Consider the following 23,132-nt stretch of genomic DNA (forward strand, 5'->3'; position numbering starts at 1 on the left):
GCCAGCAGAGGGAGAGCACAGAAGAAGTGACAAAGCCTCTTTAGAGAGGCTGATGCTGCTGGTGAACAAGTCAGTAAAACAAAAATAATGCTGGACCAAATCTGGCCCAACTTAACTCCATTAACTTCAATGGTGTTATGCTAGGGATGAATTTGGCCCTTTAATGTCAACCTCCTAACAAAAGCTACTTGACTTCACCTTCAAGGCCCTTCACTGTCCATCATCTCTCATTCAGTACTGGAGGTTGACTCCCGACTCCGATCAACCCATTATGCTAGTCTCCACCGCCCACTCGTTAAATTCTCAAACGAGCACTTTTGTGCCTCCTTACAACTCTCCTTTACCGTGATGCCTACCTGACAACAGCTTGGCTGCTGGTGCGCTAAGACCACTGTCTATCATACAGATCAATACTGTCTCGTTTTTTCCTCACTGTACTCCCCCATCTGTCAGTATACGTCTGTTGTCTTGTGTCTTACACTTGGATTGTAAACTTTTTGGAGTCTTTTGATTCTGTGTTTGTATAGCACATAGCATAATGAGGTCCCGGTCCAGGACTAGGGCTGCTAGGCAGTATGGTAGTGCAAGTAATTAAAAATAATAAATAATAATAATAAATAATAATTAATAGGGAGATGACAAGAAAAGAGAGATGGAAATAATTAATATTTTCCATCTTCAGGGAGATGGAAGTATTTGTGAGCAGGTACTGGACAGTGTCCTTTTAAAACACCTTGCTTCCCTGTAAATTAGCAATTGAACAGGTTGCTGGGAGTGGAGAAGAAGAGAAAACATCTAAAAACCTTGTCAAACAGTACCGTGACACTTATTCCCAAGCCGCTATCTTTTTTGGCTAGTTCGACCTCAAAGATATCTCCAGGTTTAAGAGGTGTTGCAGAAAGCTTTTTAGAATTCATTTTGTTTGTTGTATTCACTGAGGAAGACTCCTTTACAAAAAAAACAAAAAACAAAAACAGAAAAAAAAGACAAAAAGAAATAATGATTCCCTATTAGAGCAAAAGTTAATTATTAGTTCCCACTGTGCGTTTATGGGTGAGACAGAGCAGAAAGGGGTTAATTGAGAGCACTGGTTAATAAAATAGGGTTCAGATTCTTTCCTACTGTAAATGCATTTATTGTACTTGAATGTTCTTAATCTCGGGATAAACTTGGTCCATAGTGGCTAAATGTTTTTATAGACCTGTACACTTGTATGTGCTGGTCTTTAAAATGAAGGAATCATTGTACCAAGAACTCAGTTATGGCAGATCCTCTGATGGGGTAAACTGGGGTAGCTCCACTTCAAAGGACATTTCCATCAACTGAGATCAGGGCCATTACCTTTAGGAATGAATGTACAATGTCCCCAGTCAGTTTACTTTTAGACAGGCAGAGCATCAGGTCTCCTCTGCTCACTGGTTGAATGTAGAACCTACACATACATTTTCCTTTTTCCCCCCTCCCTCAAACCCTACCGAGAAGGACCCCTGTTCTGCTACGAGCCTACCCGTTCATCCCAGATAGTATCACTGCTTTTCCCTAATGCAGGTAAAACTCAATTTACCTGGTCTGTAAAGAAACTGATACCTGTGAATATGGTCATTTGCTACAATCACCTTGGCCAAATGATGCCTTTGGATGAGCATGCAGATTTTCTATTGAATCAATGAGAATCCTGCATAGACATCCAAGGGCAGTATTTGGCCCCTTTAAGGCTCAAAAAAGAGTCATGCTGGGGTTGAGCAAGAAGGTTCCCACTCGAGTAAATTGTATTCACGCAGCTAAAGCCTTACTAAGCTCTTTGAAATTTTGGGAGTAATTTTTTTCCAAGTAATTTGAAAAAAACCTCTAATGGGTTAGAAAGATACATTTTAAATAGTGGCCTGTTTATTCAGTTCCCTTATCAGTCATACATTTGAAGCACCAAAGGGAGTTAGCATTAGAAAATCTGTACTTCAACATTAGTACCAAATGCGTTAGTAGTTAGCAGTGGAAGCTGCAGATTGTCCCTCCCTCCATCTGCTCCCTCCCTCTCAAGCACTGCATTAACAATCTACAGCAGACTAGTCAGCCACGTATATGAAATTGTTTGAAAGCGTTCAACAGAAGTGGACTGTGCCTTTTTAGCTGCCTGTTGCTCCTGACTGCTGGAGTAAGTTGCTTCATCCATGTCAGAATCCCCTCGGTCAGAATAATCCACCGTTTCCACTACCCCAGGTCTTTTCGCTTTCGCCTGGATATCATCTGCAGAGTTCCTTTTTTTCTCATTAGTTTTGGAAAGGGCAGACTGAGAATCACTGCAGTGCTGCAAACCCTGCTGGACTCTGTCACCGATGTGGTTGCCAAAGAAGCCATTTGTTTGGCTCTGAGAGAGGCTGGCACTTTCAGTCCTGGAATCTTGAGAGCTCAGGCTTCTGTCCCGTTTGCCCACAGACAATCCAGATGAACTCCCCGAGATGGGCCTCTGGTGACCTCGTGACCTGTTGCGTTCCTCTGAAGATGATTCTGCCTCATTGTCCTGCATTGATGAAGGCCTCCTTAAATAACCCTTTGTTCCATTGGCAAGATTTATAGATGACACTGAAAAATCAAAATCCAACAATTAACAAGTAACATTTAGTCTGAAATCATGATTACTCAGGTTAACAAAAATGACAATCTTCAATCTTATCAATGAAGCAAGGGTATACACTAGTCACACACAAAATTTACAGTGATACATTTCTTATACAATCCAGTATTGGAGCATGGACTCAAACTCAGAGAGTTATAGTAACAATTTAAACATTCAGACTATTTCTACACTATTCGGCAGCATGGACTACAGGGGTGTGAACTGCAGAATTGCAGAACATACCAAAATGTTGCACTCTAACTGCAGCGTGTGGATGCTGCTGTTGTGAACTAAAAGGTGCCCAGTTCATGTTAACATAGTCCTCTTTTAAACAGGACTATGTTAACGTGAGCTAGGTACCTTTTAGTTCATGACAGCAGCGTCTACACGGGGCAATTAGATCGCAACATTCTGGTGAGCTCTGCAATTCACACCCCCGGCAGTCCACACTGCGGTGCAGTACAGACAAGCCCTTAGAAAAGCGAAATCAGTCATTTGGTTCTTCAGAAGGTTATTAAAAGTGCATCGTGAGAGGTCTTAGGGTACGGGTGGAAATCAATCTCTCCTATAATGAAGGGTAAAGGAAAGAACAGAATTTGTAATATAAATTTAAGGATGTTTTAAAATACCTTTGGAAAGTTTGTCCTTGGGCTGAGAGATAACAAGTGTCACATCTTCAGGAGCATTCTCCAGAATTTCTAATGCTGCATGATGGCTGACACCCTCTAAGCTCACGCTGTTCACTGATATTAGACGGTCTCCTGCACAAAAGGATTTGTTCAGATACAAACAATCCAGTGTGACATTGCCCCCCATAATGCTTTATGGAAATATGCTTATGAATGTAAATATGACATAACTGGAATATGTTTTATGCTACATATGCTATGTAACATATCTCTGCAAAGGTTATGATCTACTGAATATATTCATCCTATTTGTATCCATGTGTCATTTTTGTATTCGAAGTTATGAATATTGGCTGTGTACTTGTTTGATTTTAAGTAGACTTAGTAAAGCATTTGGGCAGCTTCTTTAGAAAGGATTTTGCAAGTGCCCAATCAAGAAACACTTAACATACAATGGATCTTTGAAGGCTCCATTCCACATAAGAAATCTACCTGAGGACGTTCAAGGTAGCATGTGAACATTGGCTGCTACCTGTAAGTTCTGAGTCATGCATGGACATGTGACTTGCCCATGTGACTCCAAAACTCCATCTTGTAAGCTGGGATTCTACACAGGGGGAGGGAGGGGTGTTCACCCATAAGAGAACGTCTGTTTAAACCCCTGGGAGACCCCTCCATTTTGTCTTCAGCTGGCTCAAGAGATAGCCTCTCCACCCCCAAGGATACCTGAAAGAAACTGGAACAAAGAACAGTAACCACTGGGGTGTGAGTGATTGCTGGGCCCAGACTAGAAGGAGGCTAGTCTGTAAAAGAAGCTTATTGGAACATCTCTGAGGGTGAGATTTTATCTGTATTCAGCGTCTTACTGCATTAGGTTTAGACTTGCGTGTTTTATTTTATTTTGCTTGGTAATTCACTTTGTTCTGTCTGTTATCACCTGGAACCACTTAAATCCTACTTCTTGTATTTAATAAAATCACTTTTTACTTATTAATTAACCCAGAGTATGTATTAATACCTGGGGGGGCAAACAGCTGTGCATATCTTTCTATCAGTGTTATAGAGGGCGAACAATTTATGAGTTTATCCTGCATAGGCTTTATACAGGGTAAAATGGATTTATTTGGGGTTTGGACCCCATTGGGAGTTGGGCAGCTGAGTGTTGGAGACAGGAATACCTCTTAAGCTGTTTTCAGTTAAGCCTGCAGCTGTTGGGGGACATGGTTCAGACCTACGTCTGAAGTCCCAAGCTACCAGGGGAAACAGGCTCAGGAGTAGTCTCAGCACATCAGCTGACAGTTCCCAAGGGGTTTTCTGTGACCCAACCCGTCACATCCAGCATTTACATTTCCAGACTTTAATGAGGTAGCAAGGTTATATCTCTGTGCAAAGCTCTGTACTCATTTTCATTCTCAGTAGTTGACACTGAAAATCAAAATATTTGGCAAATAAAATTACTGTCAAATTGAAGCCTAGACAAGTTTTAAAAATGAGTTTAAAGTAACTTCAGCTCCTAAACCTGTCTTTGTCTCCCTGACAATTTTGGTGGGATTACAACTACATTGTTCTCTAATTTACAAGCATTTCTACATTCCTTATTGCTGTATGCAAAACACAAACAAACAAAAAGGGAAACTGAGTATTGTGAAACAGTGAAATTGGCTATCCATAGTGCTGTCAAATGTACAAAGTAAATGCATTGAAAAAGTTGAGATTAGGTAAACACAATTTTAGGAATTACTTGTGACAACAAGAACAGGAGTACTTGTGGCACCTTAGAGACTAACAAATTTATTCTGAAACTTGTGACAACAGTAAGTTACATTTTTTCAGATAGAAGTGTGGTTTTGCGGCGTTTAAAACTGAAATAAAGTAGCCATCAAATAGTGAAGTCTAACATCATAATTTCTTTACATGAATTGTAATAATTTTCATACTACGTAGGACTTCTACAGAACCTTTCATTTTCATAGTGTGTAACGATAATCAATCATTAATACTTCTGAAGTAATTATCAATATGTATGGTCAATGGAGAAATAGAGACAGAGACATTTAAGTGACAACCTCCCACAGCCAGGGATGGAGTCAGTATTAGAGACAGGACTAGAATGAAGGAGTTTCTGGCCCCCAGTCCTTCGTCTGGAGCACATCTTTTCCTAATCATATAATTTACCTGGTTTTAAGGACCCATCCAAGTCCGCTGGCCCTCCAGGAATTACTGAATGAATAAAAATTCCCAGATCAAGTTTTCCAGTCTTCTCCCCACCAACAATCTGAAATCCTATTTAAAAACAAACACACACACACCCAGATGTCAACCATTCATTCATTCTTTACAAGTTTATCTTTTGCCATTTGATACAAAAGATTTACTACTCTAGCAGCTTTTAAGATCATATATATGTAAAAGTGACCTGCAAAAGGAAAAGATTGCGGTCTTCTCCATTTTTTTTTCATTTTTATGTTGCGTAAAGAAGGCTTAAAAGGTTTATTTCAATATTATTTTCTTTTCTGCTTGATTTTTACCTAAGAAATTCAGACCTTGCCTAACTGACTTTCCTGAAAGTCTCTAGGGATGACTGGAAAACCTGGAGGACTGTACATCAGAGATATGAAGGAAGTCTAAATTAATTCATTGAGTAGGTTTGAGATATTTTTATCTATTTAAAACGTTTGGGTTTGCTTGTTTTGTTAATGTTCATTTAACTCAAATGTCTGAACTACACTTAGAGTAAATCTCTCTTGGTTAAAGATGTAACACTCTGGCCTGTCAGTTAAGGCTGACAACCCACATCTGAGACCTGCAACGTGTCTCTTTAGGTAAACCTTGGAAGACCACACTTGATTTTCTTCTTCTTCATTTTTCAAGCCCCCCCAGCTGCCTGACACACACACACACACTTCTCCCACGTCTTAAGTTTGTCTTTAAGAGATTTGTTGCAATCTATGAGTTTAAGGCTCAAATATAAATAACGTTTCTTCTTGGTATTTTCCCCATTTGGATTTACACAGTGGCGATACACTGAAACTACAGAGCAACTGTCAAAAGACCATCTCAAAGGACGTCACAAAGGTGGGTCAGGTATAAAATTACTCTCATTTTTCATATGGGGACAATTTGCCCAAGATCACATGGAAGTCAGTAGCGGAGCAGGGACTATAATCCAGTTCTTTTGTCTCTCATTCGTCTGCTTTAAACCATGAACTAATGTTCCCTCTCTGATGAAATTGTGTGTTATACAGCAGAGGAAAGCAGTAAAAGTAGTTCATAATGGCTTTGTCATGTTTTTTTTAAATTTCACAGCTTCCATGTTACTTGGACACAGACACAAACACAATTTAGAGTAATTTTTACTTGCATAATTTGGAATGGCATTGAGATGTCTTTCAGCAGGTTACTGGCTTACAAAACTAATGATGAAATTTAACTGATACGGAGCTTTTCAAAGGGATGTACAGATCATTATCTGCATTCGACAGACAAGGAAACGGAGACAGACTTGCCCAAGATCATTCATCAGAGCCAGGAATAGACTCTGGATGCCCAAATTCCAAGTCCAGAGATATTTCCACTGGCCTACGCTGCCTTTCCCAACCATGTTTCCTCAGTGTGTGTGTATATATATGTGTGTGTGTGTGTATATATGTGTGTTACCGGATCACAAGGCTTTAGTAACTTACCTAAGCCATGTTTCTCATCTTTCTTCAGATTCACCAAGGTTATCTCCCTTTCTGGCAAGGACACTACAAACAAGGCAGAGCATAGAGTGTCTATTAAAAAGTCATAGCTTGATAATAAAACATATTGATTGGGCATCTGCAAAATGATGTGCCTTTTATGTTCATTTTATACCACTCTATTTACAGGACTTGTCTTGTAACTCCAAAGGGCACTATCGAGTTTGACAGGTCCAAACATGGACCTGCCTCAGCGCAAGGGGCTGGACTTGATGACTTCTTGAGGTCCCTTCCAGCCCTACATTTTTATGATTCTATTACCTACTCCTCCCACCACTTTACAGCTGAATTAAAATTCCATTCAATTCTCTCTGTTTTTAAACCAAACAAAATGACTCTTTTTCCTTCCTCCTTGTAAAAACCAGTCTTTAGGATATACTGTTTGGGGCTACAATCCTGCAAGCTCTCTGATTTTGCAACATATTGGCCCCATTCATCAAAGCACTAAAGCGTGTGCTTAAGTGTTTCACGAATAAGGAAAGACTTAAGCACATGCGGAAAGTTAAGCCTAGGGTAAGTGCATTGCAGAATCAGAGCTATTGAATTCAATGGGGGATGTTTGTGGGACAAGTTTGCAGGAAGAGGCTCTAAGGTTCTTAACTCCAGCACACAGATGTGCAGATTTCTTTCTTTGCATTTGCTGTAGTTTGATAAGTTGTGTTGCTTTAACCTTACAAGCTTTGAATGCCCTCAGATTTTATCCATCTCATTCTTAAAGGGACCCTGTCAACTTGAAATAGGCCCCAACATTTAGATTCTGAAATATACTGTTTTTTGGGGAAAAAACCCTGTTCCGATACAAAATGCTGTTTTCCAGCATTTAAAAAAAAATAAAAATGAGTTCCTGGACTTGTGCCCACGGTCACCTAGAGAAGTGCTCCCTTGCCTGCTTACCCAGCAGGCTGCAGGTCAGAAGAAGAGCTGCTGTAGCGCAGTCTCCCCCAATGAGACAAAGAGCAGCTGCAGGCCACTACAAGCCTCCTTGGCAGAGAGTAACATGAGCCATGTGCCCTGGTCCCACCCCACTCCATGATTCACCAGGAGAGACAGATCAGGAGTGGGGGCAGCTCTGCCATTGGGACATCTCCCGGGGAGAAGGGGGACAACCCTAACTCTTCCTCAAAACAGGAAGCCCAACGCCCTATTGTGATAGGAGTGAGAAAAGAGGAACCGCCCCCAGATGAGAGTGGAAGGAGAGAGAGAGAGAAGTGATGCTTCCCTACCACAGGAGGGATGTAGAAGGAACAGCCAGTGCTGTCAGTGTAAGTGGCTGCTGAGGGGTGACTGGCGCGTGCTACACATCATGTTGGTATGTTTAGTGCCGGCGGCTAAATATTTGTCGAGTGCTGTGTGTCTGGTGATGTGCAATATGTTGTGTTGCGGCTGTGTTTTTGGGAGGGTGGAGACTGGTTAGGGATTGGCTGGAGAAGAAATCACACTAGTGTCTGGGGGTGTTGTTTGGAAGGTGGATGGTAAGAGATTGGCCGGATTGGGTAGGGTAAGGTCAAAACACACAGTAGTATGGTGCAAATCAAACAAAAACAAGAAACAACTAGGTTACATTATACAACTGAAATGCATTTACTCATATTGGAATCACTAGTTCGGAGGCTGGGACAGATGCTATCATCACAATCTGTCCCTACAGACTGCATAGGGGCTTTTAGAGCACAGTATCAGCTCTGCGAGGTCACCGTGCTGGTGCGTGTTAAGTAGGAAGTACCAGGACATGACAACAGACTGCCCTGGGAAACATATGAAAACAAGTCACCACTGGAGAAGGTCAAAAGAAACCAACAACAAAAAACAAAAACACCCAAATACACCACAATTTGAAAAGAAACCTCACTTTCCGTTTCTAAGGTGTTACTAGCAGCATACCAAAGGGAAAAAATGACTTCTAAAGAGCATGATTTTTAAGGTGACAGCATCCCTACAAATCTCAAACAACACAGGCTGCTTACTGACTATATTTGGCTGTGACCCTTTTGGAAAATCTCACAAGAAAGTGAGTCAACATCAGCTATTAGAAGTTACATTTTAAAAAGCAAAGGGCATCTATCCCATTATCTGAAGAAGGTATCCGATAAGATGACAAAAGTGACAACGGTAGTCAAGGGGGCAGTAAAAGCACAAGGCACATGTGTTTAAATATCATAAAGAGATTTTATTAGAAACCTACCATTTTCTTTCAGTGGCGCTGATGAAGGATTTCCAGAACTATTCATGCTAATACCTGGGATGTAAATGCAACTATTAGAGATTTAACTAACAATATTTCAACCTTCTTAATAAAACTACAGTGCTTCTTGGTAATGTCTATATACAGTGTGTGCAAAAGTTGATCCATGATATTGCATTTCTTATTCATATTGAACATGGGTAAAGCCAGAGGTTTTGATTTAGCAAAATTAAATTACAGGTGCATCTCAGTCCTGTTTCAAAGTTCAGAGTGGCAATGGGTTGGAGAAAAGGTGGATTCAGTAAAGAACTGAGGGTCTCAGGCTATTCTCAACTTCATATGAAAAGTTAACATTAAAAAAAAATCTATCAATAAAAATAAAGTCAAAGGCTAAAACTACTAACATTACACAATGTATACGCCTAACCAATTCATGTACACTAGACACAGGAAAATTCCTCTCTTTGTGGGTCAATAAGAATTACAACAACAAAAACAACTGTCCAGGTTGAATTTTTCACTGAATTTTGCATCTTCAGATGAACATTTAGAGAAGTTTTAAGTCCTCATTCATAGTCATAGATTGAAACGGCCCTATTTAAATTGTCCTCTCTTTGTACTCTTAAAATATCCCCAGCAATACATAATCCAGGCACAACACAATGGTTTCCCTTTATTTTTTTGTGTCTCTGAGGTTTAGAAATTTATGCATAGTCTTGCTCCCTGCAATTCTTGATTAGCAATGCTATGCTAATACAAACCAAACAATTTTTCTGATTTATTTTCTCACTTCTTTTCTCCACCCTCCCTCAGAAAACAATTACTAAGAAACTGCTGGAGTTAAATGATGAGCCTCAGCTGAATATCTATATACCAACAGATTTATGTCAAGGAATACATTTTCTATGGAGGTTTTAATTTCAAGATGATATTGCTGTACTACAGAGAGCAGCAGGAGAGTGACAAACAGAGAACTCGACGACCACTTCCACCTAAAAATCGGAAACATTTAATTCTAAGTTCTCTATCCCCTGTTAATATATTGCTTTTGATCCCCGTCTTGCCAAGATCATGCATAGGAAACAGTTATTACTGTGCAGAATCCCACTCAAGATAATGGGACTGTGCAAGAGCATCTGTATTTGTGCCCCAAACCCTTTGCAGAATGGTGGAGTAAGATTATGTCTGTTAGTTACAGGTCCACAGAAGGATACGGGTCCTCCAGCCACCTGCTACAGCAGTTCTTTTAGCTCAGTTATTAGAGGCCGGTGTTTCTAGAGCTGAAGAAACAGGCTTATAGTCGTAGCATCACGTGCGTGTGTGCATGCTGGTGTGAGTGTGTGTGTACACATACAAACACTGATCACGTGTATCTTTTTAGAGCTTCATAATTCCTCAAAATAACGCTTTAAAGATATAGCATGCACATTGCTGTAGCAAGAATCCTAGCCATTCAGGATTCCTGTTACCAGGGGTAACGGAGACTGAGGGAACTCTATAGGTACTGCTCGGAGATACGGGAAAATAGCCAGTTCATGCCCAACTGAGCCCATCTCCAAGAAACCAACCTTTTCTCCAAAGAACACTGCAAATGTGCTGGGGAGGTGGGATGGAAAGGCAGGCCAGTGATGAAAGACAAAAATCCACAGAGGAACTGATATTCCCAAATGACAGAATTGGGAGAAGTTCTTTGGAACTTCACTCACTATTTGCACACAGGTTTGTTATTTTTATGAAGAGGGGATTTTTTTATTTGTTAAAACATTTTGATTGTAAAAAGAAAAACCAAAACACAACCTAAAAAAATCCGTATGTAAAAGCAACACAAGCCAGTAGCAAACAGTTCCTTAGCAGAACACTGAAGCAACCTGATACCCTGTACATTAAAGCCTTACATCAGAGAATACTCTAGAATTTAGTTAGCAAATAAAATAATACTTTTTCCGTGCTGACCTACAACATAAGCTTGACCAGTATCTTCAATGGATGATGAGTCTGATTCATTTTTCCTCCTTTCAAGGCTTCTATTTAAACCTGCAAGAGATTTTGAACTAAACAGGATGGGGAAAGAAATGGAAGGCGGGAGGGAGGGAGGGAGAGGGGAGAAGTCAATGTAATAAAATAATAGTATAAATAATAAATGTGGTAGAAATGAAACTGATGTAAAAATGTAGCTGCATTGCATAAAAAGATAAAGCTCTGGGAAGTGAGAGTGATTCTTACTTGTTCAGTTTCATTGCTCCAGCATCAGATTTTGGCGTCTGTTGAAAGATTCTTCCTATCAGCTCCTCCATTTTCCGTGGGGAGGAATTCACAGCGGTGAAAACATTTTTCCGATGGGGGTAAATAGAGATCTGGCTCTGACTCAGATCATGAAATGATTTGCTCATGGCTCTGGGTCTTTCCTCCCATGAAGCTTTCTCATTCTTCTCTTTGGAGCAGCCAGGAAGTGGTTGAAAAAGTGACAGCTCAGAGCAAGAGAGTCTCTTCAGAATTTCAGCTTGAACTGACAAAGGTCGGAGCTTGTTCAACGTACTGCTGGCCAGACTGCCTGTACTGATTGCACGTCCCATGTTAAATCCTTTAACAGATTCAGCATGAAGGTTCAGACTCCTGAATGATGCTCTCTCTGCAAGGAAACAGGACTGATTTACACGAATTATAATCCTGAAGTACACCTTCTCTTTTAATTTAACATCTGCTGGTGTGATATATTTAAAACTACTGGACATGGGCATTTTTTAACAGTAGCTTTTTTAGTATAAGTGGATTGTATGTATGACTAACATGGCCTGGAATATCTAGCTCAGAGAGAATGGCTTGGATTTAATAACAGTATGCTGACCTCAGCTTAGTCTACACTTGAGTCAATTCCACAAAACCACACAATATTTCTCCTGAATTTCACTAGACGACTGAGATCTGCACTGCCATCAGTGCACAAGAGTTTTAATACAGTGTTGGTTGAAATCCCCCCAAAGGCCTAGCTAAGTATCCATGAGTTTAGATGCCTATTCAAAACTCTACTCAACATTTCGGGGATCTCTCCTCTTCAAAACCTCCCAATAAGTCTCCAAATCTCTTTCCCCATCAGGCTTCTCACCATCCCTCAGTGTTGTCCTTGAAAATCCTTGACTCTTTTCCAACAACTGACTCTGGCACTTTGCCCCTCCCTCCCAGCAATCATTCAGCTAATCCTTGGATTTTACAATTTTCTTATAACCGGTTCCACTACCACTGAAGTCCCTCTTGCAGGGTCCAGGAGGTTTGGCAGCCTCTCTTCTGGACGTGTGCCATTGCAATCAGATCTCTCACTCTTTGGGATGTCCCCAATTGGAGAAGCCCCAAAGTGCTTTGACATAGAATAGAACACATGTGTTGCTTGGAGCCCAGCAGTGCTCTGTAGACAATGTTGATTCCTGTAACAGGATTCTCTCAGTAAGGGGTGGGTGGGTGGGTGGGTGGGGGAAGCACTGAGGTCTGGAAGCTAGGCAGAAAGAGAATAGTTAAATAAAGTCAGCTGATCAGAGCCCATTACAGACCCAGAAGTTCTGGATTCAATTCAGAAGAAAGACAGAGATTCACCCACCCTTAATTTACATATGCCACTACATTTCATGTTCACAAATGGGAAATAAGATGCTTAAGAACAGAGAGAAACGCCGCACGATTTGATGGGAAAACCCTGTTTCTCAATTGGTACAGTACACCCATTAAATATTATTATTAAAGTATCGTGGTCACCATTTAAAGTCTATTTGGCAACAGTTACCACACAACAGTGGTATCCGAGATACCACAGTTTCCTCTGATTCTTAGAACATGAAGTAACTGTGATAATAATTTAGCATTCTCTATACAAAGTATGCAGACAAACAAGGAAAGATTTATTTATCCAAGGCACAACTGGCAAGTTTTTAAGGAGAACCACTGTGCACGTACATTTTTCTTAAAATGGTCTGGTACCTGCTGCTCCAAGATCTCCCCTAGTGTTTATTCCACGTTTTGGTGGATCTCCTTGGAGAAGAACTATTCAAATAGCTGCAAACCTCACATCATGTCCTCTCATTCTGCCAGCCCGGTGTAGGTCTTTCCAAAAATCCTGCTAAGACTCTTAAATGCTTACACGCGCTCTAATCAAGTCTTCTGTCTTCCTTTTCCCCTAGGCTAAATGTACTCAACTGCGTGAAGTCTTTCCTCATAAGACTGACTTAATCCTTAACTAATCTGTGCAGTCCTTCTATGCACTCCTTCAAGAATTTGAATCTCCAATCTTTAAATTTGTGCCCAGTATGGTACTCAATATTCCAAGTGTACTCTTACAAAGGTTACATAAAAGAAACCATTATGTCTCGATTTATAAATAATCTCCCTTCTTATGCATCGTAAGACCTTGTTAGCTGCCTTTTTATTTTTGGCAGCCATCACACACTGAACTCTTTCCTTTGAGCTATCGTCTCCCCCGACTTTCTCAGCAAGAATGCCGTTCAAGGGATTTTGTGTTCTCCAAAAGCATGATCTTACATTTACACCAAAATCCCATGCACTCTAGTCTTCTGCTCGCCTCCTGCAGCAAGTGAATAATGGTCACAGTATGCTACACTCCTCTCATTTGTTTTGTCACTTCTCAAATCTATCAATAAATCATCTGTTTTAATAGCAAACAGCAATTGAGGAAACCCACTTGCACCCATCATCCAGGGGCAGTGTGTGTGTGTGTCCTTTTTTTATTCTTATTCTTCATACAAATTAGCTGGTTGCAATTAATTTAACTAGGTCAAGTACTGATGCCAGGACCTTTATCTTACTACGTTCCCATGAGATACTTTATCAAATACTTTGCTACAACCAAGATACGTGTCAACTGCTCTCCTTTTAGACATCATACATTGTACTTCCAAGAAATGGGTCATAGCCTCATTCAAATCCTTATTTATAACCTCCCGGCTGCCTGTGCCCATGGAACATAGTCTAATGAGTTAGTATCATCTATTAGAGTTAGTATCATCTCTTGTTAATTTATAGTATTAACCCTCCCTCACAACTAAGGACGTACACTTTTTATTATAGGCACGTTGTGCTGTTATTACAGTCACCCATGTCTTCTTTCTCCCCCATTCTGCTGAGTTCTACATCCACCCGTTAGGTCTTCTTCCCTATGTAGATTGTAAGGTCTTTGGGACGGAGACTCTTAGTTTATGTTTGTACTGAGCCCAGCATATTGGAGTGGAGATCCTGATGGAAGACTCTGTGCACCCCGGCTATCTAAGGAATATTATTAATAATAATAATACTGCACTACTTGGTTTATTTACGTTGTGGTTGTTTCATTTTAAACTGTATGTTGTTTAACATCTCTCTACAACTTTTTGGATATTACTGTATACATTTTTCTATTAATTCTGTAGGGAATACAGGGTGGGCAATCACTTTAAAGGAGTCTACCAAAACACATTAATAGTTCCATTGTGAAACTGTGGAGGAAAGCATGCTTTTCCCCCTACATTAGTTTCATTTTTGAACAAATGGAATTCTCTTAGAAACTTAATTTACTTCTTGCTCAGAATTGATGGATGAACTCCCAGGCCCCTGAATTCGCAGAAGGCTGCTGTGCACATAAGCAAAACAAATCTATTAGTCTCCAGACTCCCATAACAAAACACAAGCTCTGTGTGTCAAAGTCACTGAGTCTGGCTGGGCAAGAAAGCCTTGCATGCAATGTCTTCTGTGCTTTCTAGAATAAACTGACATTGAGTTGGAATATGGCTCAAAGGACTTGAGTCATTTTGTTCCATTTCTTTATGCTAAATGGTCTGCAGTGTCTGATAGAACAGAAAAGCTGCACAGTTGCCATGGCCAATTCTCTCTTTCATCGGAGATCAGCATTTCTACAGCAATGGGGCCAGACTCTGATCTCAGTTAGACCAGTGTAAATCTGGAGTACAGCAATTGGCTGTATAGGAGAGATGTCTCTGCAGACTGACTGAAATGTAAAACGAAGTAAGAATGAACAAAACAGACTGAAAAAAATATCACCTTGGGGGCTCTATAAAAAGCCAGCGGACCAACCAGGCTGCATTCCAGGTAGAAGTCAAATAAACACTGCTTATCTATTTCAAGGAGGAAAGCATTGTTCAATCCAATTTAAGTTACTAATCTACAAAGGAATCTTTTTCTTGTATTTTAGCCACTCACATTAAGATTAATTGGCAACTACTTTCTGAAGGAACCAACTCACGCTGAGATAGTACTTTTTTTGATGGTTGATTATAAGTTTTAATTAGCATATAGATTAGACACCCCACTGCTTAAGAGATGTGGTGTTATGAACTGCTTCCCCCCCGTTTGCATTCACATGGAGCACCTCTCCGATCTGCAATCACACATCCCGGTTGTGGCAACTACTGAAATTGCTCAAATGAAAAAGTAGTAATAGGAAAGTATTTTTAGTGTTCTTTTACACAAATGTAGTGGCTGGAAGCAAGGAGAGCCAGCACCATGTGACCAGCCAGCTCTCTTCAGATCACAGCTTGAGACCTGCTGACCTACTATACTTTCCTTAGAATATAGATCCTCTAAATGTAGCACATGTATGGGGCTCAATGGAATTACTACAGTACTGGCACCATTTTTTTCATATAAATATAGACAGCTATCGTTCTTAAGAAAGAAAACCACAGTCCTTACCAATGTCCTGAGTGTCTTGGTTGCTCTGTCTGGCTCTCATCTGTAGCTGGAATTTGTGCTGGGAAGAGCAGAGGTGCAGGAGGTATTGGCAAGTCTTACTAGTGTCAGTTTGGAATGCATGCTTTATACCATCTGACACATTCTGCAGAGTTATTTTCTTTTTCTAGAAGATGAAAAATAGGTAATAAAAATGTTGCTGTTTTTCAGCCTTGAGAGAATATAACATGTTTCTGTGCAAACAGGTGTCAGGAAATAAGGCTTACTAAAGCAAATTGCATTAACTGGATGAATTTTTAACATATAGACAATTGTATCCATTTAAAATAATGTTAGATTTACACAGTGACATTCCTGCATCAAAAACCACTATACAGTATCTCAATCAGCCCAAAACATATTCAATTCACTGCTTACTGTTGGGTCAGCAACAAACTAACAGCAGCAGTTTCTACCTGAATTTGTAGGGTGGAATTCTGAAAAAGCCCCCAAGGGAATTACAAACTCATCTGCCATTGAAAGTCCATGGAAGCTGGATGCCTAAATCCCTTTGGTAATTATAAAAATCTTAGCAAAATCACTAAAAAAAGAACAAAAAAAAAAACCAGATGTGCTCTTAACCTGAGTTAGCTAACTTGAGATAAAACCTTAGTGAAGGCAAAGCAGTTTGTAGTTTTCACAGAAGTTAGTAGGTTGTATTAAAGGGCAGGTCTTCACTACAGGGGGGGGGTCGATTTAAGATACGCAAATTCAGCTACACGAATAGCGTAGCTGAATTCGACATATCGGAGCCGACTTACCCCGCTGTGAGGACGGCGGCAAAACTGACCTCCGCGGCTCCCCGTCGACGGCGCTTACTCCCACCTCCGCTGGTGGAGTAAGAGCGTCGATTCGGGGATCGATTGTCGCGTCCCGACGAGACGCGATAATTCGATCCCCGAGAGATCGATTTCTACCCGCCGATTCAGGCGGGTAGTGTAGACCTAGCCAAAGACTTCTCCTCTTTGTCTGTTGAAAGACTAGCGCTTGAAATTCCAAACCTATCAACACTTACTTAACCCGTTAGATCATCTGAAAGTGACCCGACTGAGTGGGGTGTTTGCTAATATTGTCCTGATTAAGCATCAGCTATTGTCATTCATTATCATTTAGCTAAATTGCTCCTGGAAACATCATAACCATAAAGCAGCGTAAGTGGCTTTCCTAAGTGTGTGGAGTACCGTGTATTTGTCCCTCAGCCCACTACCTTGAAATTCTTCCTCTGGCTCCACTCAGCAGGCTGTACCCCATCCTGTAAGCACTCTGGGAGGAGTGGCCATGGCCATAACAAGTGGGCAGGCTTTCTCCCTGTCTTCAGGATGGATTCTTGCCTTTGTTTGGAAGAACTTCCCTTTGAGTGCAGGGAAACAACACTCCCTGGGAACAAGGTGCTGCTTGTAAAGGGCTAAGTGAGCCCAGAGCTCCCTTCAGAGTGAGGAAGGGGAACTTGCCATTCCAACCCTGAAGATCCTGTTGCCAGCTCGGTTGGAGTGGGGTTACAAGTGCACTCCTCCCTTACCTGGCAAACCCTGGAGGACAGAGATGAGTCAGCCACTCCCAGAAAACAATGGAAAGGAAAGGAACAGATCCCTAAGTGGTATTTCAGGGCCGTAAGAGGGTTGGGAAAAGTTGTGGGGAGGTGTTTACGGGGCCTTTGGGAGAGCTGAGGTGCTGGGCAGATTAGAGGGACACAGGGACAATGGTGTGTCGGAGCTGGGCGGTGAGATGGGAGTTATGGGAGAAATTGAGGTTTGGGGGACCACACGGCATTGGAGTTAGGAGGAGCTATGCTAGGAACTCAGATGGCATTGGAGGCTAAAGGGAGAGGGCAGTGGCTGGGGAGTGAGCTGAAACAGGTTTGGAGGGGAGACACAAGTGAGGGGGCGGGGATGAGCTGCATGTGGGGGAGTAGAGAGAAGGGGCTGATCACAACAGGTGATGGAATCTGAGGCAGCAGAGGGCACCTGCAGGTGAAGGATAAACATGCCGAGATGGGTCCCAGAGTGGGGAAGTTAAGCAGCAAAAGGGTGAGATTGGAAGGCAGGGAGGTGCTTAACTGTAATTCCTGATGAAAGCACAATTTCCTTTTGGAACGGCGTTATGTTACCATAAATCCAACGGAGAGTAGGGAGCAAATCTCAAAATTCACAAGAAAAGGTGGCGGCAAAAACCCTTCAGGCCCCTGAGCTGTGCTGAGTTTGGAGCACCTGTGACGTATGGGCCTAGTAACTCAAAACCTTAAACAGCAGAACCCATGAGTTAACCCCATGGAGGTGGAACTCCAGCTCCACAAAAGACATTCACAGATCACACTGCAAAATGCCCAATATATATATATACACACACACACACACACACACACACACACACACACAAATATAATGAACACAAAGCTAAAAACCAGATATATAGACGTACGCTAAAGGATATTTTCTTTGTTTCTCTCCACGGGAAGCGAAGTACGGGTGTGCGGACTCCATTGTGAACTTCGAAAATAAGAACTCCCTTGGAACACACTCCCAGCAGGATTCCAGTTTGGGATTTCTTCTCAGGCAACACCCGATGAAAATGAACGCCGTATTCCGTCAGCCTCTGGCACATCTACATAGAGGCATGTTTGTGAGACTATGAAGTTAAGGATGTTAGAAAAATCTACAGGGATACTGACAAGTTAAAAAAAATCATATGGTCACACTTTACATTGAGGTTCAATTCATAGAGGATTTATAGATGTTATAAACATGTTACAGACATGAGCAGTATGTGTGGTAGATAGTTGTGAGCACATTGGTAGAAATTGTTATAAATGGCTATAAGCTATGGTAATACGCAATCTATAATAATTAACCAACTGGTTATCTAAAAAAAATTATTAAAGATTTATTAAACTATTTACAAGTGGAATATTAACACAAAGTTTTAACAGTCACATTTACTCTTATTTATGTTTCTAACACTGCTCTGGATTATTTGAAGTGAGGTGGAGCCAAATCTTTACACCCCACTGGAGGTTTTAAAGTTTGAAGAAGTCTGTCTCCCCCTCATCTTAGGTTAAACAAATCCTGTGATTATGAGAGAATTTGGGCAAACATCTAAAGATCTCTATGCAGATCAAGGACATGAATCTTCTCTGATATGCTTGACTGAATGCAACCTGGAAATCCCTTTGCTACAATTTTAATCCTTCCTGGTGACAGATAACTTCCCAAAATATGACAGCCTTGAATTAGGAGCTCCCGTCACATCCCATTTTCCTAATCTGCATGCAGATCAAATTTTGTTACTCTTTTTTTTCTGTTTGCAGTTTTCAGTGACACTTCCTAATGCTAAACGTTTGTCTTGCCTATGTTCCTTTAACCAATAGTGTACTGGTGTATTGTAAGACTACTGAACATTCATTTAGGAGTCAATACTGTTCCCATTGAAGTCAATGGTAAAACACTGATCCACTTCAGTGATGCAGGACTGGGCCCTTATAGCAGAAGTAGCAGCAAACTGTGTAGTTAAGTTTCCAAAATTGTTTCCTTTCTAAACTATCATAAAATATGCAGATGGTTGTATTCAATCTGTCATCGGTCAAACACAGATTAATGTGTATATTAATATGTACTACTAGCTAGCTTAAAGGTGATCTGCAAAGGAAAGGAAAGAAAAAAATTGGAGTTAAATGCCTGAGAGATATTTTCAATGTTCCCTGCTTCACTGAAGGTGTCCTGAAAGACACCATACTCTAGGATATCCTAGACATGGATAGTATGAGTTGCAATAAGACTTTGGTTATTTGCAATATCATGATCTGGGAAACCTTTAGTCAACAAATTAGGACAAAGGTGATTTCAGAGAGGGGGAAATATATAAACTAAGAGTTTCCTTTATAATCGTACAATGATCAGATTCTTTAATATCTGATGACATTTTCGTAATGTACCCAGTGAAACAGCTGAAGGAAGAACATTAAAAGCTTATCATGTACGATTTCCTTTCCTCCCTTTTAATAATTGCATCTTTTAAGCGGATCCTCATAACTTTTGCCCCTTGCCAACGCTGTTTTAGAAGAGTAACTATTTTCCTTTGTTCTCCATTTCAATTCCAGGCTTTTTATCTATCCCATGCTCCTTGTACAGGGAATCTCACATGAATACAAGAGAACTCAAGAGCTGTTATGACTTACCTTCAAAAATTCTATCTCTGTTTCTTTTTCAGAAGCACCCACATAAGTGCTATGCAGTTTGGGCAGCTCCTCTTTGACGTAGGATAGGTCTAGTTTCTCCATCACTCTAGCTGGTAGGTAATGTTCTAGTCTAAAATAGGACATGCCATGCACCTATAAAGTGAAGCATTTTTATTCTTCATATGTTATCATAAGAACAACAATCTTTTGTGTGTGTCTCTGTGTGTAAAGATGGGCTTCTGCTAAAACCATGGATCTGAACTTTCAGACTGAGTGGGGGGAAGGGGCTCAGACTCTGAACCCAGAGTTAGAGCTAAATGTCATTTTTGGCCCTTCTCTCTATTCTACTATTACTAAGACACTGGGTTTGAGTCAACATCCATGAAATGGCCAAACTACAATGCTGGATCCAAACCCCCACAAACATTGGAAGGGACAATGGGTTCAACATCCAGATCCATATCTGAATTCTACGGCACAGGTTCAACATTCAGACCTGAAATTCTATGGCTGAGGCCCATCTCTGCATGAAAGCACATCTGTGTTCTCTCTCCACTAGACTTCAAACAGCGTAACAATTACAAACAGCAGATCAATTGAACTCCCAAAGAACTGGAACATATTCAGCCCTGAACTATACCACAGAGCAAGTGCAGTAATTGAATAGCACAAATAGCAGTTGTTCATAGATGAATGTACATCCTACCTCAGCCTGGTAATCTCCATACTCAGCCTGGAGGGCCAGGGATGCTAGCAGTAAAGCTGTCTCGTCATCACAATGCATCCTTTCCTCCAGGAGATCTTTCCGTAGCTGTAGATAATACTGGTGACATGTTAGAGTGTGCCTGGAGGGAAAACAACACACAATATTGCTCCTTTCAGCAATGCTTCTAACATTGTGCACATAGAACCTGAAGTGGGGGGAGGAAATTAAAGATGGGGAAGGACTCTATTAAGAGGATGATGAGAAAATAATGTTCGGCTACTCACTGTATAAGACTGACATCATCCACGAAAAACTTAATGCGAAAGAACAAGGTGAAGTTGATTGTGGCTTTGCTCTTTTTTTTGGGTTCCTCTTTCCATCCTTCCGGAGCAACTTTAGTTAATTTTAAGTCAGGATCAACAAAGAAAAATTCATTGTCTGTAACATGGGTAAGAGGAAAGCATTTTCATAAACAGACACTTTCTCCGGCTGCAGAATTAAGATCAGCTTTACAATTTTGCAGTTTATTCTTGATGGTTAATATTCTATCAACTAGCAGAGAATTATAATACACAATAAAATGAGCTGAATGAATGGCTCAGTGGTTAGTAAGGAGAAAAAGTCTTTCACCATTTAAAACTCAACCCAGGATGTAGAGACAAGTATTTCTCTTCGTGATGGATATATGGTGGCCTACATGAAATGAGTTTGGAGGTCTTAATCCATTTCCTTGTGGTCAGAAAATTACATTACCAAACCCAACACCCCTGGTATGCGCTGGAAAATTTCAGTTTGCTCCCTAGCTTAAATGTATGGAAGAGACTATAATAAGTAAAAGCCTTAACACACTGAATAGGACTGGTTGGAACCCTGAATTCCTGTTCTGTGGGAAATTCCAGAAGTTAAAATAATCATTCCGAATGAGCATTCCACAGAGCGGGAATTCCAAAATTTCAGTTAGAAAAAGTCTAAACTATATTTCACTTTCTCTACGTGTTTCCCAGACTCCCCACGCAATATGGAACCTGCCAGTCCACAAGGTGGGGAGACAGGCAACTTGGGGAGTCAGAAGCCTAGAAGTCCCTTGGAAACCTTTCTGTCAATTTTGGCAAAATCAATTTTCTGAATCAGCATTTTCCTGTGGAAAGCTCTTCTGTTGGAAAATTTCTGATCAGCTCTTATACTGAATCACTAAGGGCTCAGTGCTGCCACCTGTATATTGACTAATACCTCTCTACACAAGTAGCCCTACTGATGTCAGTGGGAATACTTGCATTGTAAGGTTCTGCTAAGAAAGAGTAATGTTAGCAAAAGTATTTTGTAACAGAGTATTTTGATCAGACCCAAAGACATCTCCAAGAGGTCCCTGTTGACCAGAAACATACAAAGTGAAAGACAACTTGGAGGACAGAAGAAAAGGCAAAGTAACAAAGATAAAGGGCCATCCTGATTCTCTTATTGTTATTCAGGTTGTGTAATACCATACTAATTTAAGCAAATGGATCTATTCATGGAGCAAGGTAAGGGTGGCAGAGCCTGACCCTAAATCAATGGATTTATCATAAATGATTGCTCTGGTTTCCCATCCATCTCAAATCTTCCTTTGTCGGTCTCCAACACAGCATATTTAGCCAACTCGAGTAACTTTACACCTCCACAGTTAAATTAAAACATTGTTCTTACCTTTTAGGCTAGCCAAGCCAAACAAGTGATGCTCCACTAAACCAACATGGGCTACCACCATATCAAAAACATCTTTGCAAATAGTTTTGGTATCACAGGTCAACTCCAGCCTCTGCCCACTTAAAAGCATTATGTTTACTTTCCGCCTGGTATCCTCATTCTTCCCTTTCTTTGTCTGCATTTTGTGAAATAAAGTATCAGACCAGTCACATGTGTCATAAAGATGTATTAATGGTTTAATATATTCCTACTACAACTTATTGCTGAATAGACCATTTCTTACCAAGATTGACTTTGGTAGATCCAAGGAGATGAATGGCTCAATGGTCATTTTCACAAACTCGGGGCCAAAGAAATTCTGCAAATCACAGAAGTCTGAATTAACTCTTTGTGTTTCTAAAGCCAGAGACTGAGAAGTAATTAATTCTTAAAAGGTGAACTGGAAAGTTGAAATGAACACTGATTTAAACCCAGAAGTGTACGCTGAATTGTTCCCAGCAGCCTGGTTAGTTGGAAGAATTCAACTGTGTCCATGTGACCTAAGTTATGTTGGCTGCTATGGCAAAAATATTTCCCGCACAACATTATTTATATATTTCAATATTACACACAGCTAATTTACTCCTACGCGCAAGAGTGAACCTGCTGCCATATCATCTTCAGATGGCCATGCCTGATGTCTCA

The 23,132-nt window shown here is 40.7% G+C and overlaps 1 protein-coding gene across 8 annotated transcripts in view; it reads right to left on the minus strand.

Moving 5' to 3' along the window:
• PTPN13 (protein tyrosine phosphatase non-receptor type 13) overlaps positions 1 to 23,132 on the minus strand; it is a 190,446-nt gene that overhangs the window by 34,139 nt on the left and 133,175 nt on the right. For 4 of the 8 annotated variants that reach the window (XM_026660490.2, XM_026660492.2, XM_026660488.2 and 1 more), the window contains exons 11-25: positions 22,732 to 22,806; positions 22,449 to 22,623; positions 21,050 to 21,203; positions 20,766 to 20,904; positions 20,060 to 20,212; positions 18,307 to 18,489; positions 15,853 to 16,015; positions 11,389 to 11,794; positions 11,119 to 11,216; positions 9,166 to 9,219; positions 6,927 to 6,989; positions 5,419 to 5,526; positions 3,244 to 3,375; positions 2,120 to 2,580; positions 804 to 947 (exon numbers count right to left, since the gene is read on the minus strand). In XM_026660490.2, the coding sequence (XP_026516275.1) occupies positions 804 to 947; positions 2,120 to 2,580; positions 3,244 to 3,375; positions 5,419 to 5,526; positions 6,927 to 6,989; positions 9,166 to 9,219; positions 11,119 to 11,216; positions 11,389 to 11,794; positions 15,853 to 16,015; positions 18,307 to 18,489; positions 20,060 to 20,212; positions 20,766 to 20,904; positions 21,050 to 21,203; positions 22,449 to 22,623; positions 22,732 to 22,806 (2,508 nt within the window). The remainder of the gene's footprint in view (positions 1 to 803; positions 948 to 2,119; positions 2,581 to 3,243; positions 3,376 to 5,418; positions 5,527 to 6,926; positions 6,990 to 9,165; positions 9,220 to 11,118; positions 11,217 to 11,388; positions 11,795 to 15,852; positions 16,016 to 18,306; positions 18,490 to 20,059; positions 20,213 to 20,765; positions 20,905 to 21,049; positions 21,204 to 22,448; positions 22,624 to 22,731; positions 22,807 to 23,132) is intronic. The other 4 variants (XM_026660496.2, XM_026660491.2, XM_026660493.2 and 1 more) reach the window with 3 other exon arrangements.

The sequence above is a fragment of the Terrapene carolina genome, unplaced genomic scaffold, assembly GCF_002925995.2.
Source record: "Terrapene carolina triunguis isolate 2854851 unplaced genomic scaffold, T_m_triunguis-2.0 Scaffold789, whole genome shotgun sequence".
Taxonomy (NCBI): domain Eukaryota; kingdom Metazoa; phylum Chordata; order Testudines; family Emydidae; genus Terrapene; species Terrapene triunguis.